Source organism: Brienomyrus brachyistius, chromosome 19 (assembly GCF_023856365.1).
Source record: "Brienomyrus brachyistius isolate T26 chromosome 19, BBRACH_0.4, whole genome shotgun sequence".
Lineage (NCBI taxonomy): Eukaryota > Metazoa > Chordata > Actinopteri > Osteoglossiformes > Mormyridae > Brienomyrus > Brienomyrus brachyistius.
The window spans coordinates 2425438-2444430 of record NC_064551.1 but is presented as its reverse complement, the minus strand read 5'-3'; the positions used below and the strand labels follow the sequence as shown (position 1 = coordinate 2444430).

General features: G+C 53.5%; 1 protein-coding gene across 2 annotated transcripts in view; it reads left to right on the top strand.

Annotated features, from left to right (window-relative positions):
• rngtt (RNA guanylyltransferase and 5'-phosphatase) overlaps nucleotides 1-18993 on the top strand; it is a 54072-nt gene that overhangs the window by 8144 nt on the left and 26935 nt on the right. For both annotated transcript variants that reach the window (XM_048985176.1, XM_048985175.1), the window contains 5 exons: nucleotides 1048-1157; nucleotides 1755-1856; nucleotides 7960-8095; nucleotides 9812-9883; nucleotides 14388-14552. In XM_048985176.1, the coding sequence (XP_048841133.1) occupies nucleotides 1048-1157; nucleotides 1755-1856; nucleotides 7960-8095; nucleotides 9812-9883; nucleotides 14388-14552 (585 nt within the window). The remainder of the gene's footprint in view (nucleotides 1-1047; nucleotides 1158-1754; nucleotides 1857-7959; nucleotides 8096-9811; nucleotides 9884-14387; nucleotides 14553-18993) is intronic.

Sequence of the window (18993 nt, the reverse complement as noted above, 5' to 3'; positions counted from 1 at the left end):
GTCCCTATATCTGCCGGTCTCTGTCTGTCCCCCTGTCCTTATCCATATGTCTGCCTGTCTGTCCATCTGTCCGTCCGTCCGTTACTCGCCTGTCAGATTAAAATAAATTTCTTTTTTATGAAGTTCCTGTTGCGATGGCCACAGGATTTATACGGGAAATTTCTCTGAACAATATTGGAAAAAGGTGAAAATAAATGAAGTTCGTATTACCTTGCAGCATTTCCTCCCATTTACTGTCAGGAATAAACAAGGACCGAAAATGTCCTTGGTGTGTTGGGAGTCTTTCACTTGTATGTAATTTAAATTTACATGACTTCCTGCGTTTTGTGTGTTGGGGAAGGTTCTTTATGCCGGAAGGTCCGATGAAACCGTAACAGGTGAAGTGTGGGCGGCCGCTCAGGGTCACCCAGTCGCGCTTTGCTCTCTGATGCCCCCTGGTGGCGATTTGCTTTCCTTGTGGAGACCCATGTCTGCGTCACTTGACCCGTTTCTCCATGTGGAGCATCAGCTGGCCGTGGCGTTTGTCTCGCTGAAACTGCTGACCAAAAAAATCACCCTCCTCTCGTCCTCTCTGGTCCTGGGACCCCGAATATAGGCATGTCAGGGTGTGACCCTGCCCTGTGACCCTGACCGGGATCCATGCTTAGAGGACTGATGTGTGGAAGCTGAAGCAATGTATCCAAGATGGGATGTTAATGGCCTGGGGAAGCACCTGCTTTCAGGCGGGGTCTGTCGTTTGTTTTGGCCGTTACCTTTGTGTGTGTCCATAATGTATCTCAGCAGCCTTTGTGTGTTTGGAGGGAACAGGAAGTCGAATCCTGTTGCATGCGCCCATGGGACCCTGATATTAACACATGGACGGGGTCCCGCCTCATTCGGACCGAGTCCGGTACCGGTCTGGTCATACGGCCTCTGACACCAACGTGCCTTTTTCTTTATTGGGCTGGTTAATTGCTGTCAGAGAGCCCCCAGGAGAGGGTGATCGTAGCTGCTGGTCTTAAGACTAACTCCCCCGCCTCCCCCCCCCCCCCCGTCCTCCTCATCCAGTGTGCCGTGTTCCTGGAGGGCGTCACCGTCAAAGGGGTCACGCAGGTCTCTGTACAGCCCAAACTGGGCGCCGTGCAGAAGAAGTGTCAGCAGTTCTGCAAGTGGGAGAGGTGAGCATTTGACTGTGATTATGTGGCCGCCGGGCCAGTACAGCCCTCCTGACGAGAGAGGGGGGCACTGGGAAAGGAGCCCCTAGCTCCTTCAGCGTTACAGTGAATAGCACAGCACATTGTCAGAATGTTGTTATGCAGTGGTCAGACTCTGGAGGTTAGCGTGTGCTAGGAGTTAGCATGGGCTGCGGGGTATCATGCACTGGAGGTTATCATGCATTGGGAGTTAGCATGGGCTAGGGGTTACTGTACGCTGGGAGTTAGCATGGGCTAGGGGTTACTGTACGCTGGGAGTTAGCATGGGCTAGGGGTTACTGTACGCTGGGAGTTAGCATGGGCTAGGGGTTGCTGTACGCTGGGAGTTAGCATGGGCTAGGGGTTGCTGTACGCTGGGAGTTAGCATGGGCTAGGGGTTGCTGTACGCTGGGAGTTAGCATGGGCTAGGGGTTGCTGTACGCTGGGAGTTAGCATGGGCTAGGGGTTGCTGTACGCTGGGAGTTAGCATGGGCTAGGGGTTGCTGTACGCTGCTCTGCTGCAGGTTTAATTTCATCTGTCTTCTCCATAATGAACGGCTGGATTTTTCACCTGCGTCCCAGGTCAGGCTTTCCAGGCGCCCAGCCGGTGTCCATGGACTTGAAGAACCTGCACTTCCTGGAGCAGAAGGCCTACAAAGTCAGCTGGAAGGCGGACGGCACACGGTGAGTCCCCGGCTCGCCGCTTGCCTGCCTCTCCCCGGAGACCCATAAGATAAAGGTTAGGAATGGCGCAGCTGCTCTGCTCGGTTACCCAGAATGCAGCAGGGAGCTCTGCTCAGGAGGTACCGCTCTCAGTGCCCGTGCTCTGGCAGAGAGCTCGTCCATCTGTGCACACGGAGAGGGTAAAGGCTGTCCACTCCGGTCATTAAGCCGCCTCCCACACAGTCTGAAGTCTGAACCTCTCAACTTCAGCCGCAAACGTCTCTTAGGTTTGCGGCCCTGGCATGCCTCTGTGATGCAGGCTTCTCCCTGTCTCTACACCGGTGTTCCAGAGCTCTCCACTGCAGCTGAAATCCCTTCTTTTTGTCCGCACAAGCGGCTCTTTTGCATTTGCGCCGGTGGAGGATGTGAGCTTGACATGCGCTGCAGTACTTTCTGACTTTAAACCAAAACAGGATTTGTGCAGTGGAGTGCACCAGCCGATAGACCACTTCACACGTAGCCACGTGCAGCGACGTCTGAGTACTTCTGTCTACAAAGGACCCCTAACAAATACTTTAATCTCAGCAGTTCAGCCATTATTTAAATTTTAATTGAATAATTTCTCCGCAACGAAATCAATTAGAAGTACTCCACAATTCATTGAAGCCCTTCGATGCTACAAAAGAGAGTATTTATTTGTACTTTTCAGCCTCGTCTCTGTGTTTTGTTAGTACATTGTATCTTTTTTATTTGTCGGCCCTTTCTGCCGCCACCTGCTTCAGGATGTAGCAGCTCTCTGCGCTATTGGATGTTGGTTTATTTTTGTAAAATGCTCAGATAATCAGAAGACAAGATAAATACAGGAACATTAGAAACGGGGGGGGTGTAAAAGTGCACTTTTTGGGGGGGGGGGGGGGTTATGATTTCCATGGCATTTTTTGATATTTGATAAATTACCATAATTGAAGGTGTCGGGGCTTTGAAAGCTCTGATGCTTCAGTTTCATTGTTGCCTTAAAACGGGGGATTTCGGGAAAGTTAATGTGCGTGTTTAAAGCCCCCCCCCCGCATTTAATCTAATGCCAGTTTGGTTCCTGGTCTGTTGTCGTCGCTTCGCGGTCGGTGCTGTGTCGGCCGTGGCCATAAGGCCGTCTCCGTCAGCTTCTCGTGGCTCGGTGGCATCGGCGTGAACGTGTACCGCGAAGTCCGAGTACCGTTGGCATCACGCTAGTTATTCCGCGCGGCAATCGCTCACTGCAGCCGCCTCGTTGCCATGATACCAGTGCTGCCCGCCCAGTCTGCCGGGCTCAGCCAGGCCGTGACTCGGGGCTGCTTGGTACTGATCATGCCAATGCCGGTGTTGGTGAGCATGCTGTGGATTCCAGCTACTGGACGCCCGGGGGAGGCACACCCTGCTTCCAAACACCCTCTTTTAAATGCCCATTCTTCCCCCCCCCCCCCAAGATGTTTTTGTTTTAGGCTGGGGGCATCGTGCTTGGAATCGGGCCCCATCCGCACATCCCTTGGGTCAGTCTGGTTTCATTCTGAATCATAAACTGACTTCGAAATCTGGGGACGTCTCATGTTACTGCTTTGCAGTCGAGCTGTTTTTAATGATCGGCATACCTGTTCATCTTTCCCTCTGTCCCGAATAGCGACGCGTTCCAGCGCCGCGTGTAATGCTGCGCTGCATTTGGTGCATTGGCGCATGGCGGTGATGGGCTGGCTGAAGCGCGCTTGTGAAGGGGAGGCCCTTACGGCTTGCCAAGCAGTTGCGGAGCCCGGCCGATCATTGGGCGGGGGCCGAGCCGGGATGCCGCTGAGGGCCCCTCCCCCGTCCTGTCAGCAGCTCAACCGATGAAATGCGTCTTGCTGCTGTAGTGAGGATGGGGGAGGGGGATCCAGGGGGGGTTAGGATGGTGTGTGCGGTGAGAGTGTGGCGTGATTGCCGGTTAGCGTTTCCAACACTTTAGCATTTCCGATATTTTCCGTTGTTGGAATTCTGTGTGCCCCCTGGGAGAAGTAACGGCAGGGGTGCTCAAGAGGAACATGCTCTGATTTACCAAATAGCCCTGCCAACACCTACCACCCCCTCCCCCGGCACTCCACTGGAGTTTTATATTAGCACGGGCAGCCCAACCACAGTCCGACGCATTTATTTTTTTTTTGTCTGTATGTTCACTCACTCGCAGAACAGAGAGATTTCTGAGAACATCTGTGTGGGTTAAACATGGACGGGGGGGTCTGAGCCCGATGCGGATGGTGGCCTGGGGAACACGACTGTGAAGGAGAGCAGTCGCACTGCTACATGGTATCGGCAGTAATGCTGCAGTGATAGCCGTATACACGCCTCTGCATTGCGTGTGCTGGGGGGGGGGGGGGTGTTCCGTCGGTTCACTGAGAGGTCTTAGGTTCACGCCCACGGCAGGTCGCCCTTTGATGTCACATGTTAAGATGCGACAGGGCCATATGGCATCAGTGGTGTGTGACGATGACGGTACCCGCGCCAGGATTATCCCCACGTAAACCCGGGACGCCAGCTCTGATCTGGCCGAGATAAATCTCTCATAGGCACAGTCCGCCGCCTCGCTCCTGGGTGCTGGTCCCGATGGTGGACACGTCGGGCTTATCGGCGCCCCCTGGCTGTTCCATGGTGTAATTAGCTTAGATGCTAATCCCCCGCCCCTTTTACGGTGAATTGCCGGGAGGACAATGGCACTGTTCACATGCTAAAACGCGCCCATGAAACCTCTGCAAGACATTTGCTTTGTTACATTATTCCGTAGTTCAGGGGCCTGGGGGAGAGTGAGCACGTTGGATTCGACGGCCTTCCGGACTTCAGGCATGAACAGCCAGCGTGACCCCATGTCCCACAGTGTGAAAAGGTGCCTTTTTCAAAATGGCAGTATGCAGGTCGGCCTGTACGTGTGGTTTATACCGAAGGCACCGAGGCCTTACTTTCCTTTGAAAACGTAATAATCGAGGAATATGAGGAGAAATTCAGTAGACGTCCGTTTGAGGAGTTGCTGAAGTCCTGCCGGGTGGAGGGCTGTCGTGGACGACTAGAGACTGCACAGTTATTAGTGCCCCCTCCTCAGAGCTGAATAAGTCAGACAGACGGAGCCCCAGTCGGTCCCGTGGGGGATCAGCGGTAGCTGGAGTGAAGCTGTGCTTACAGATGAGTGTAGGCTGGCGTCTGTGTGATCGTTCCTGTCCGGCCCCAGCTGAGGGGACCTGAGCCGCTTATCTCGCGGTCGCAGGATGCGCAGTCTGTCGTTTTTCATGCGTCCTCAAGTAAATGAAAGACCCAAGGAGGATGAGATGTCAGAGTGGTCACCGGGGTTTAAATTGTCCGCAGTAATAGTACTACTTTCAGCCTCCGTGACGTGAATCTCTCCCATTGCTCCCAGGCCGGCCTGCTGGAGGTGACCTTGGGGTGTGATGGTCGGATCCCGGGTCAGGGGGCGGGAGGTAACCTCCAGCTGGGTGTGATGGTCGAATCCTGGGCCGGCTGGCTTGTTGTGACCTTGGGCTGGGCTTGGTTGTTCAATCCCTGTCCGGGGGAGTGGTAGCTGCAGCCCTGATTGCAGTTTTTGCGGTCTGTCTCGGGGGGACTGTCAGTGCTGTCATATTAAGCCCCTATGCCCAGGGAAGCTTCTCCATGAGTGGCTTGGGGGCTCTGATCGCCCACCGTGACGCACCATAGGCTTCTACAGCAAGGCCTCGTTTGACACTTAGCACCAGTAGGATATGAATCCCGAGCTGGGCCTTCGTGGTTGGGCCGTCACTGTGGTCCGCACCCAGCGGCCCTGATGGACAGGTCCTCCACACTGGGGACCATGTTTCGTCCCTGTCAGGAGATGGGGCTCGCCTGATGGGGAGGCTGCCTGAACTGACACGGGGCTGCTCTTTCTGCTCATTCTTGCTGATCTGAGCCTGGACCCCAGCCGCTAGCAGGGAAGGGAGTCCAGGAAGGAGAGAGACACGGTGGCTGGGACAGCGCTGGCTGGCTGTGCGATGCGTCGCTGTGGAAACGCGCAGCGGTGCACGCCGTTTAGCGACAGGACGCCTTCATGCTCGCAGACTCTTAAGCAGGCTGGCCATGCCGCTAGCATACGATCAGCACGTCCCGTGGAGCCTGCGTAAAGGGGCCCCCGCCATCGTACCTTGGGGTGCCGCCACTGTCGCTACCTTGAGCCCTGTATCCCTCTGATCTTTGTCGTCAGGCCCATAGGTCACCAGTCACAATTGATTCAGGAATTTCTGTCAGCTTCATTTTCCTTCCCTGAGTCAAAAACCCTGTCTGCCTCTGTCTGCCTCTGTCAATGTCTGTCTGCCTCTGTCAATGTCTGTCTGCCTCTGTCAATGTCTGTCTGCCTCTGTCAATGTCTGTGCCTGTCTCTGTCAATGTCTGTGCCTGTCTCTGTCAATGTCTGTGCCTGTCTCTGTCAATGTCTGTGCCTGTCTCTGTCAATGTCTGTGCCTGTCTCTGTCAATGTCTGTGCCTGTCTCTGTCAATGTCTGTGCCTGTCTCTGTCTGTGCCTGTCTCTGTCTGTGCCTGTCTGTTTGCCTGTGTCCGTCTCTCTGTGTCTGTCTGGCTGTGTGTGACCAACAGACAGGGTGGATTTCCAGACCTGAGAGGCATTAGGGGCTCAAAATGAGTGCCCTCTGCTGGTGGCCCCCAGTACCCCTTCCTCTTCTTAGCCATCAGTCAGCCGCTGTCTGTCGAGGTCATGCTCGATTTAATGGCCATGTCTCTTACAGGCCCCTTACAGGTTTACCGCACACTGAGTTAACAAAAGGCACAAAATGAACTTGTGTGTGAGTTCCGATAAGCCGGACGTGTCCATCATCAGGGACAGCGTCCGGGAGCGAGGCGGCGCACTGTGCCTATGAGAGGTTTATCTTGGCCAGATCCTCTCTCTCTCTGTGTGTGTGTGTGTGTGTGTGTGTGTGTGTGTGTGTGTGTGTGTGTGTGTGTGTGTGTGTGTGTGTGTGTGTGTGTGTGTGTGTGTGTGTGTGTGTGTGTGTGTGTGTGTGTGTGCGGTGTTTAAGCATTTCTGCATCTGCCTGTTGTGAACGTGGGTTTCATGCTAATGCATCCTCTGTCAGTCCCCATCCTGATTACCCTGAAAGCCTCATACACGTTTGTCTGAAACAGCCCCGAAACGCAGCGGGCTTTGCATTTTATCGGTTATAAAATCCAGCAGGTTATCATTATTTCCGGAGTGAATATCTCTGGATTTTTTTTTTCTTAAAAAGAACTAAATTGTTTTGTTGTCATTGTTCTGTACTGGTTTGGGAGAGATGGAGTGGAATGGAGATTTGTGCACCTCTGTCGTGACGCCCCCTAATCTCTCAGACTCGGCCAATGAAAACACAGGTGTGATAATCGCATCCACAGTTGGGTGTGCTCCGAGGCGAGGCTGCTCCGCTCTGTAGGGGTTGGGAGGAAGGCTCCGGCACCTTGCCTGGGAAAAACAGATTCGCTGCTCCCCGACTGAGACGGGAGTCTCGTGCTTGTGGGGGAGAATGAGTGTCCCTCTCCGGAGCCGGCTGGCCGTGCTGGGGCCCGGAGAGCAAACCGGGGCCCGGAGAGCAAACCGGGGCCCGGCACTGTCCCCGGAATGAGAGTCTTGATCCGTGACCAGTTTTGCTTTTGTGGTTTCCTTCAGACGTGCATCAGGGTAACAAGCAGACCTGTTAGTCAGAGATCACATGATAACACGGTACAGAACCAGTACCTGAAGCACTTGCGTGTAACGTAACAGGGTTAGACATGGGACTGTAGGATACTTTCATCCTTAAGATGGCGCCGTTGAGGAGATCACAGCATGTTACGTGACAGTCAGAGTGACATCACTTGCAGATATTGAGTTTTTGCTGTGTTAATATTAGGTCCACCCTGATGTATAACGGCCATGCACGATAATCTTCACTGAAATGTATTTTTAGGGCCCCCAGTTAGGCAATGGGGGGTAATTTTAACACTGAGAACTGCATTTAAAGGGACGGACTGCTTTGTGAGCCTGGCTTCTCGGGTAGTAATGCGCATTTCATCTTTATTTTTCTTTCATTTCTGTGCCGTCGTCCCTCCCCACCCCCCCCCCCCCCCCCCCCACAGCTACATGATGCTTGTCGATGGGAAGGAGGAAGTTTACATGATCGACAGGGACAACTCGGTGTTCCACATAGCCAACCTGGAGTTCCCCTTCCGGAAGGATCCCCGCGTGCACCTCTCCAACACTCTGATGGACGGGGTGAGGGACGGTCTCCGCCTAACACACCGTGTCAGGGAACAGTAACACAGACCAGTTTACATATTCCATCCATCCATCCATCCATCCATCTTCTGTAACCACTTGCAATCAGGGTCGCGGGCATTTTTATTTTCATATATACTGAAGTCCTAATCTTCTCTCATTTAGTGGCATCACACGCATGGTTATTCTTTGGAGTCTCTACCTCTTTTAAACATGCGTGCGTAATAATAATGTCCAATACTGAGTATGTACCTCACACCATCTCCACACCACTCTCCATCTTCCTGTGATCGCTTCCAGATTACCATAGATCCCTCTCGTTGATTGAAATTGTACTTAATCGCTAAGACAGTTTAGGATTGCATTGGGAATGCCGCAGTGACATGGACAGGTAGTGCTGCTGCCTCACACCTGCACAGTGGGGTGTTGGTTCGAATCCCATACAGTTTGTATTTGCGTGTGTCTCTGCCTGTGCGTCTCTGTGCGCATGTCTGTGCACGTGTGACGAGCGGTGGCCCTTCCTGCTGTGCGAGTCACAACCCAGCCCTGTGCCCTGAGCATGGATGGTTCGTGGGCCTCAGACTAATGTCTAGACGCCTTCGTAGCGAAGGCAGTGCTTCCACCGGAGGAGCCAGCTGGCCCTTGCATGGGGGACCTGGTCACTGTGCACGCCCAGTGCCAGCTGCAGGTGACAGATCGCTGTGTGTGCAGCTTCCAAATATACTCTGCTGTCCTGAACGGGGCGTCTGAAGCATGCACTGAGCTCCTGCATCGCTTATGCCGCCGGGGTTTCTTAAAGGGACAGGTGCAAACCCCCTTAAAGGGGTGAGGCTGCTCTCTATTAATAAAGGCACAGCACGCCCGACTGGGCAGTCTAAGGTCTGCTCTGATCTTTTCCCCGCTAATATTTTGCCGGAGCTGTTAATCTGGGGCATGACCTTGTGTCTCCTCTGTTTCCCGCGCCTCAGACATTAATTAGGTGCGGTGGTGAGCAGTGCCTCGCGGGGCCGCCAGCAGCTTCCTCGTCCAGATTGGTGTGGCTGCTGTCAGCTGACTGTTTGGCCCTATGTTCACTAGCTGACGCCGGGGGGGGGGGGGGGGGGGGTCCTGTCTCGCATGACTGCGTTTCATCAGGCCGGCACCCGACCCGCCCAGGTGGATGTCGCGCTCGGACCTGTAGATCAAGGCCCCGGGTGATGGCTGCCTCATTTGCTGCCTCTGACTTATTCATGAGCCCCTTTCCTTAATTTCCGGAACGCTGTGACCACCCCCTCCCCCCCCGACTGTCCCCAGTCGCCTCCTTCCGCTCGTACATGGGGATGTGACGCCGCTCTGGCCGGCCGAAGGCCCTGAAGCGCCGATGCCTTTCCACGTCGTCTTCGTTGTCCCGCCGTCCATCGGTGTCGCACCCAGCCAGTGTCGGAGGGGTTAGGGTGCGAGGCAGGGGGCTGGTTCACGGATTTGTATACACAGGGCACCGTGTATGTAAACAAGAAAACCAGCGGGGTGCAGTGTGACAGGAGACGGGTGCCGGGAAGGGGGGGGGAGAAGCTGCGATCTGACCTGGCAGGACTGGCTGAGACTCCTCTGGCCCGGTTCACCCTGCTGCCTCGCAGTGGCCCAGTGGCACTGTGTAGGGTGCCGGACCTCCACTTGCGCGTCTGTCTGCGCATGTGTGCATGTGACCCCCGCTGACCTGCCCCTTCCTTGCAGGAGATGATCGTGGACAAGGTCAACGGGCAGCCTGTGCCGCGCTACCTGATCTACGACATCATCAAGTTTAACGTGAGTACCCCCCCGGCCTCTGCGGCCTCGCTGAGCGGCTGCTGCTGCGCATTTCAGTCGCAGCTGCAGCATGACTCACCTCACTGCCGCCGTCCTCCGTTCCCTGATTAAGATTCCCAGCAGCGACAGGCCATTTGGTGCCGAGCCCTTCGAAACGGGTTCCCTGAGGATTCCAGGTGTCATGTACGTGGATTTGGGCCAGAGCCCGGCGCCGGTACCAGCCGTGGCGGGTCTGACGGCGCCGCTCGCTGGGTGCCGGTCCCGTGGGGTGGGGGGGTGACTGAGTGACAGAGTGACGAGGCGCCAGGGGACTTGTCATTACCACTGCCAAGGAGCAGCAGACGAGACAGACTGACGGGGAGTGACAGGGTGGGGGAGCGGGGGGGGTGCGGTCCGAAAGGGGCTCCGCAGCAGCGGGGGTGAGCCGAGCCTGTGCGCCGTTCCTAATGACTGCGCTTAACTGAAACACACCGCCAAAGGAGAGACTTTTAACACCGCTGTGAGGATAATCACAGTTCACATCAGAGTGCTGATCGTAATTATACCCCTGGGCTAATTACTAACTCGTACTGCATAACCGGCTTAATCTCGGCGTTTCCCATCCTTCTCAGCCTTTGTGGTAAGGTTGTGTGCGTGTGTGTGTGTTTTTCCCAGAAATTTGTAAAAGTGTGGTTTATTTAGAACAGCAGTTAGAAACTCGCAAAAGGTTAATGATACGTTTTAGCATCCAGTTACGTCGTTAAGCAGTTCGCAGCGGCACCACACCGGCCTGGTGCGCATGTGACAGGCGCGTCCAGTGGAGCAGTGAGGCTTTGAACAGTGCTGTCCTGCAGCACAGACGTGCCTGCAGACCTGCTTTAGCTCTGATGTGGTTCTGTCATCAGTTCTGGCTGACAAGCCGGGACTCGTGTCTGCATTTATATTATATAATCAGTTATGAGTCGGTCAGTTTGATTACTGTGCGGGTCAGTCTTGCGATGCCTTAATGACTCTTTCGTCGCTGCCCCCCCACTCATCTGTCAGAGCTTGTCGTGTCCCACCTCCCCGTTTCCGAAGCAGATCCTGGGCTCAGTGAAGGTGCAGGTGCTGTGTCTCTGTCTGTGTCAGTGTCCGTCTGTGCCTCTATTACTGTCTCTGACTCTTGTCTATGCCATTGTTGCTCTCTGTGCTGCTGTCGCTGTCTCTCTCTCTGTCTGTGTCGCTGTCTGTACTGCTGTCTCTGTCTGTGTCGCTGTCTGTACTGCTGTCTATGTCTCTGTCTGTGTCGCTGTCTGTACTGCTGTCTATGTCTCCGTCTGTGTCGCTGTGTCTCTTGCTGTCCATTGCTGTCGTCCCGTAATCCACCTCTTTTCTGTTTGCATTAGCGGCAGCTAATTAAATTTCCTGCTTTTAATTTCTCCATTTATATCGGATTGATCTGCTCCTCCCGCTGAATTTTCTTCGGCCGATTTTGATCTGGGTGCCGCTCGGGCATTTCGTTAGAGTCACGGACATCAGCGTAAACGCCTGGCCATGTGTTTGTGGCATAGCCAGCGTATATTAAAGCGGAGTTAATTTAACAAGAAAAGCTCCCTTCGTTACACGCGAGCTTTATTACCTGTCAACACGAACCGCTCGCCCGGGATGAACCTCATATTCGGTCTGGGCCGTGGGTTCCGCAGGGGGATACCTTTACGCTTCCTTTAAATCCGTTCTTTTCTTTCTTTGTTGTTAATCCTGTAGCACCATGTGTGAGCGATGGTGGAACGTGGAGCGAGTGCATCGCCTTTGTGGAGCCTGCAGCTTTTCAGGGCCGCGTCTCAGAGGTCTTTTCATCCTCCCACAGACGGGGCGTAGCCTGGCGCTCCACTCCCCTCCACACGGGGACGCTCTTCAAGGCTTTCCTTTCTTCACAGTTTAATATTCTTGTGAAGTAGCCTCGGCTTGTTTTCTGTAATATTTTTGACGCCTCTTGAACGGCATGATTACCACATCGCTTCACCAGCCCGCCGGTGCGAGGCACTGCCTCCTTGTGGCGGCTGCTTTTTCCTCTGCCATCCACTCCATCCCAGTCTTCCCAGTTTTTAATCCTGTTCTCTCCCGATTCCTCCACAGCCCCGCCTGCTGTGAGACCCTTGTGACCCCACACTCCGATTCCCGATTGCCCCGGTTTATGCCACGATTCCACTCGATCCCGCTCAGTGGTTCCCCCGTGATCCCACTCGCTCCCATTTCTCCAGGATCCCGCCCACTGCACTACCCCGCAGTTCCTCTCCGCCTGCGAGTAGCATGCTTCCGGCCTGGGGTGCTCGCCCTCCCACTGGTCCACATGGCAGGAATGGCTAGGAAAATGTCAGCCATAATCAGAATCTTGTGCAGGTTCTGGGCCAGCCTTGGGTTTCCTGTGCAGCGAGTTACACATTTTTATTTTCAAATTATATAATTTTTAGTGGCGGGAGACCGGGGCCTTGTTTGGCTCTGTAAGTGATGTTTTTAGTGTGTGGGGGCTCTCAGCATTTCAGCGATCGTCCTGCTGGGGGGGAGTAAGTGGTGATTTGAGATATTCATCACCATCTGCTGTCGGCGATGGAGACATTAGCATCTTCAATCACACTCACCTGCACCACATACCTACCGGTACGCCTCCCCCCAATTAGGCACTTTGTCCATTCATTATGGGACGTGACTTGCTGTTGTGTTTAGGTCGTTAAGGAAGGCCTGTGCTGTGATGTGCTGTACTGTTATACTGCCTGGATAGTTCACTGCCCGCGGGCTCACAGACGCTGCACTGTCCCTTATTGCCTTTTGATGCTAGAGTACGCACAGTGGTATCAGCAGCTTATCTCTCTCCTGACCCTCTCTGTCGCTCTGGTTTTCTGCTTGGATCTTTTTTTTTTTTCCCAGTGTAAATGCCGGCCCTCTGCAACCTCCGGGCCCAGCTGTGCTCGGTCTGATGCCTGGTGCTCGAGGTCCAGCTGGTGTCCGGGATTTGCCCGTCAAAGGTCACCTGTGGCCTGAGCCAAAGTCGCTCTGCAGTGTTTATGATCGCCTCACAGACAGATTAGCGGATTCTGCAATTTTACTGAAACTGAGCCTGTAAGCTTCTGTAAGCAGCCGTCTCTGTGCCGTATGGGTGAGGGGAATGATGGGGCAGTTCGTGAGATGGGCCTCTCTGCCAAGGCCCTCATTCAGGGGGCGTCTGATACCTGTCAGCCCCCTCTGATCCGTTCACGCCCATCAGCTCCCTCCTCTGACCACGTCTCTACGGTCCTTGCATTGGAACCTCTGTGGTCATGGATCTGTCGTCAGTGGGTCCGAATTTGGCCCAGGCCGTGAGCACCTGAAGTCTGCAAGTTTGTGCGAGTTTTCTTCCAGCATCTTCTATGGACTTCTTATGTCGCCCCCAGCTTTCCGCCGTTGGCTTCCCTGAGTGAGCTCTGGGTCTTAGGGACCTGCAGCGCTCAGGCCCTTATCGAGGATGGATGTCTGGGTGGGTGAGGTTGTGAATGGTGTAGGGGGACCTACCTGGGGGATAATCAGTCCACTGCGTTAGCAGAGCAGCCTGGTAGGTGTGTAGGAGCCCAGCTTAGAGAGGAATGCGCCCGTCACACGCCGCCTACTCTCTGACAAATGGTCACTGTCATCATGAGGGCGTGCTGATCTCTTTCTCAGTCCTTTGAAGGCCTTCCAGATCTCCCCAGCAGGTAGAGTGCTCTACAGCAAGGTCTCTGTTGTTTTAAAGCAGCCAGGGTCAGGCGAGGAGAAGAAAGCAAAGCTTCAGCTCGGTGTGGAGTGTAACCCTCTGATTGGATGAGGTTGGAGCCTAGCCCTCTGATTGGAGGAGATGCACCTTAGCGTTCTGATTGGTGGAGGTTAGAGCATAGCTGATTGGAATGCTCCAATTGGAAGCGGCTGAGCTGGGGCGTAGCCCGTTGATTGGAGGATGCTGGTGTGTGCCCTGTGGCCAGATGAGCGGCGCTCATCTCGGCTTCAGAGGCCCTGTGGGATTTGTGTGAGACAAACAGGAGAATGGGCCATTAAGAGCTACCCGTTGCCGTGGAGATGCTGCCAGCTTATCTCTCTATGAGAGTTTCCTTTTTTCTGTTTACCTGCAAAGCTTTTGGCTGTTTTTTTTGTGTAATTTAGATGCACAGCGGCTTGCATGCTTATCATACCCTCTCTGTCACCGTGTTCTGTTGTCGTGACGGTGTTTAAAAAAACACACACACACACACACACACACACACACACACACACAGTGCCAGAGTGGGTGAGGGGAGGGTGATGTGGAAGATGGAGCCTTGGTGGTGAGTGATGTGCGTGACTCAGGATAGCGGAGGATGGGATGCTGGCTGTGCAGGCAGTGCGCCTCCTGTGGTTGATGTGCGGTACTGACAGTGCGGCAGTGACCTCGTAATGGCCGGTTCTTTTCCATTGGTCATGCATCTTCCTCCATCCTAGAAACAAGACCTTACTCGGTGTTAGTAACCTTGATAGTAAAGCGCCTGTGGTTTTGTCTTTACAGGACCAACCGGTGGGCCAGTGTGACTTCAATACCCGACTGTTTTGCATAGAGAAGGAAATAATTTCTCCCAGGCTAGAGAAGATGAAGATGGGGCAGATCGACAAAACCAAGGAGCCCTTCAGCGTCCGGAACAAGCCCTTCTTTGACATCCACGCCTCTCGGAAGGTATCTCCCGCGTGGCTGCTCCGCCCTTCTCACACGTCTGCTCCCGTATCTCCTGGTCATAAACGCGAGGTTACTGACCCAGGACTCCCCTCGGTCCCCGATGGAGCTGTGGGCTTTTCTCCCCCCCGTCTCTGCTCCTTGCCCCTGGTCCTAATCATCATCAGGCTCTGTCAAGTTGATGTGAGCCCCCTGAGACCATTGAAACGGCACCAGAATATCTGTTACTTTTAATTTCTACTTTATTTAAATAAATAAGGACATTCTGATTGGGATTAACTCTCGCAACCAGCTGTATGCGGCATCCAAATCCTCGAGGGATTTGGAGGAAGCGTAAGGAAATCCAACACGCAGACGCCGCCGCTGCATACCAACGCGGGGTTTCTGCGTCTTTTAATGGCCGGGCTCCCGCTCACTGCCGGCGGGGCTACTTTGAGCAGGGAATGCTGGGTAATAAACACGGGCGCAGTGGTACCGCCTTTGCCCATATCTGTCGTTTGATGTGCTTTCATCAAACAGGCTGGTCAAATTCTGGGCAGTTTCCCGTAAATCCGCAGTATCGCAGGTTGGGAGGGCTTCACCAGATCTGCTGGGAGTCCCGTCGACCTCTGTCCCCTGACGGAACTTTACCCCTGGTGACCACATCACTCAGCTCTTTGTACCCCACCCCGTGTGCCCCCCCAATTTGCAGACATTTCTGGGCCGTCTCAATGGCCTTTTTGACAGACCGCCTCTTGTTCAGGAGATGTTAACAGAAGATGCTGCGGTAATGAAGTCATTCGAAGTGCCCGCCCCTCACTCATGGCCCCTCTCCTTTCGCACTGTGCCCTTCTGTGTGAAGTACAGTGAGATCTCTGTTGAGGAGTGGAAATGTAAATTGCCTTTTCTTCGTTTGGGTCTCTGGGTCAGTGTCTGGCGGAAATTCCCTTCCTGATGTTTTCACTGCGACCCCTTATTGTCTGTGGACTCCAGGATCGCCGAGTGCTGGGAGCACTGGTCAGCGGCGAAGCCTCTGTCCTCTGTGAGCAGTGCTGAAGGTCCCTCCTTTGTTCGGTTTAGACACATAATTTTCCACAGGCACGACCCCCTGCTTTTGCCCCTGTCGTGGGCATGGCTGCGCTGGCTTTTCATCGACCGCTTAATATTTGTGACTGGCGGGAAAATGATCTTTCTGAGCTGTGGACTTAATTTGCCGGAGAGCGTTTATACCTGAGCCGAGGGCGGTTTGTGGAGGTGCCGCTTTGAGCAGGGAATGCTGGGTAATTGGCACCCTGATGTGTTCCCTTAGGTCCTGCATTAATATGAATAGAGAGGAATGCCTTCATTACCGCAACTCGCATATCGAGTGAAGTAAACTTAATACGCAATTACTCCCTCCGTAAGCAAAGCGAGTCCTCATAAATGTAACGTAGAGGAGAGCAGCTGAAGATGCATATAAATGTGCAAAATGTTAAATGTATTCAACATGTAAATATTTTTAATATTATATATCATATAACATGTAATATAAAATATATGATATGAAACATATATATGTACATGATTAAATAATGACACTGTTCCTTTCGGGTTTGGCAGAGTGTCACACAGCACCTGTATAAATGTAAGGACTTAGTACACTGAAATAGTATGAATACTACGCAGTAGTATTAGTGTAGCGTTATGAACGTTAATGATATGTGAATTACGGAGATGGTGATGAAATAACATGTAGGGCTTTGTTTGGTGTCTGCTTCATAATGAAACGTCTCCTGGACGACATCATGCAAGCTCTGCTCCGCCCCCCGTGTCCATAATGTCATACCTCTGTGTGTCCCCCACCCGTGCCCGCATTGGGACAGCTCTGTGTCCCCCTCCCCCATGACCACATTGCCCACGTTCTCTGTCTTATACTCTTCGCGTTTGCACCATCTCCAGCTGTGGTACGGCGCTGGGCTGAAACCTGCTTCCATCAGCATGGTTGTGTGGCAGCAAACAGAATCTGTATTCTCAGATCTTCACAGCGCCACGCACCGTCGGGCCCGTAATCTGTTTGGCGAGCCCCAGTTGGCCCAGAGGAGGGTGTGAGTCCTCCCTGGTAGCGGCTCAGGTACAGCAGTCGCAGCACATCTCTGCTGATGGAGACATTTTCAAACTAGTATCAATTCCCTGGACCCTTCAGTGCTATAGCCTTCTGTGGGTTCTGCGCTCGCGGATTCTGAGCTCATGGGTTCTGCTCGGTCTCACGTTGCAGTTCTCCAAGTACCTGTGGGCATCTTGCATTCATCACCCTGATTGCAACTTCACCAGTGGCCATGATGGTCGTGGTTCCCAGCCTGCTGAGCGGGAAGCTGCAGTTACAGGCTCACTTACTGGGCCCAGGGCCTTCTAGGGCCCCTTTTGGTTATGGTGGGGGCACTGTGGGGGACACGGCATCAGGGCGATTGGCATGCCACACAGACCGCAGCCCAGGCAGCGCAGCAAGCCGCTCCGCCTCTGATCTGACACGGAGCGTCCCTGCTTCCTGAGCAGTGTGTATTATGTTGTATGTGTGCGCTTAATACCCGACAGCAAAAAGCCTTCGACGTGCGTCTCTGCCAAGTCACAGCAGTGGCATTTCCGTGGATTACGGTGACAATGGCATCTTTATCCCGAGGGGCGGAGCCGGCTCCCGGTGCAAAACCACGGCTGTGTCGGCACTGTGGAAATTCGGGAAATTCATTTGCTGAAAAGGGATGCTGTTTAATGCATGTTTTTTTTCTCATCTCAATTAATTCACCCCCGCCTCCCCAAAACGACTCATTCGGGGTTGAGTCAGTGATTCATAGATTCGTGCGTCCATTATGGTTGAGGGCAAACACCCTCCAGACTGATCCTACTTATTCATTCAAGATGCGAAAGTTCATTTGAAGTGACGCTGTCGCCGGGTATCCTGGCTTGGCAGCTCCCGTTTGCTTTCTGGATGCCTCCTCTCACCCACGGCCCGAGTCCGGCCAGGCCGAGTGTCATTTAGATGTCGGGCTGTTTCCTTTGGATTCCAAGAGGGGAAAATGAGTTGGAGATCAAAGAGATCTTGACAGACACTGGCCCGTTTGTAAATGAGGAAGACGTGGGCTGCATTTCTGAATTTCCTCATGTGTCTCATTTCGGAAAACAGACGCTGTTAAAAAGCTAAACCATTTGGAGGGGGGCAAGGGGTCTCTGCAGATGGAGCTGCGTGTTAGATCTGAATGTGCCTCCCTCAATCCTCCTCTCTCTTGTTGGTAGAAAATCCTCAGAATTGATCACATCTCGGAGTTCCTTCATTTTGCATTTTCCTCATTATTATTCCGTAGTACTAATTCCCCTGGTGATGTGTGTACTTGCTATGAATACAATAAGTGTTTGTGCCACCATGTTATTGAGCATGGAAGTCTGCTGCTATCATGGGGACGTTCTGGAGAACAGAATCTGCACAAAATGTAACAGCAGACCTGCAGGCCAGTGGAGTTGATCATTCTAGACTAAGAATCAATAGACAGCAGTGGAGTTGAATGGTTTCTTTTGAGCCACATGTGTAGTGTTCTGTTGTAGTTATGCTCTCATTTTGTTACTATGGCAACATGCCTCTCCAAGCCGGAGCAGTTAGGCCTCTTACCCTCAGAAACGGTCACGTCGGTAATGTTCCTCCAGCCTCTTGTGCATCCCCCATGCAACGCAAATCCATCCCTAGTCCGTCTCGTGCCCCTCTGCTCCTCAGTGAGCTGCCCTGCGTTGTCATGGCATCCCTCTCCGGGCCACACACCACTGCATTCATCTCTTCTCCTCGCTGTATTGCTCCTGTTTTTCTAAGGCTTGGAGTGGTGAAGTTCTTTGAAGCACTGCTGTTCGTGATGTTCTCCCAAGGTCAGAAGAGCCCTTCACAGTTACTGGGAGGCCCCAGGAAATGGCTTTGGGGCTGATAGCGTCTGCATCGTGGACGGCCTGTGCCAGGCGCCTGACTGTTCAGGGCGATAAGACCCCCATACCGGGTCAGGTGGTTCAGCCATGCCTCGAGGAGGACACTTCTGCTGCTCATCTACCCCACCATGCCGGTGGGTCTCCCTGAGTGCTGCTTGCCCGTAGCGAAAGTGCTGGGCGTTCGCTCAGATTACAGGCAAGGTATTGGCTCCCTTTTGATGCTGGATACATTTTCCATCCAGCGGCCTACAGCCCAGCCGGTTAGCACTCTGTTCCTGTGATTGGAAGGTTGCCGGTGTGTCTCACCGTTTGGTGATGTCACCATCGGACCACTGACCAAGGCCCTTAGCCCTCTGCGGCTCCAGCTGTTGTCTTACCCTGCTTGCTCTCAAAAACGTTCTGTCTGTGATGGCTGGGCACCCCATCATGGGTGGGCATCCTGTCCTGTTACTTCCGGGATAGACTCTGGAATGCAGCTTGCCATTAGGCAGCAGTGGACAGGAGCCCCTACCTCTGGGCCTGCCAG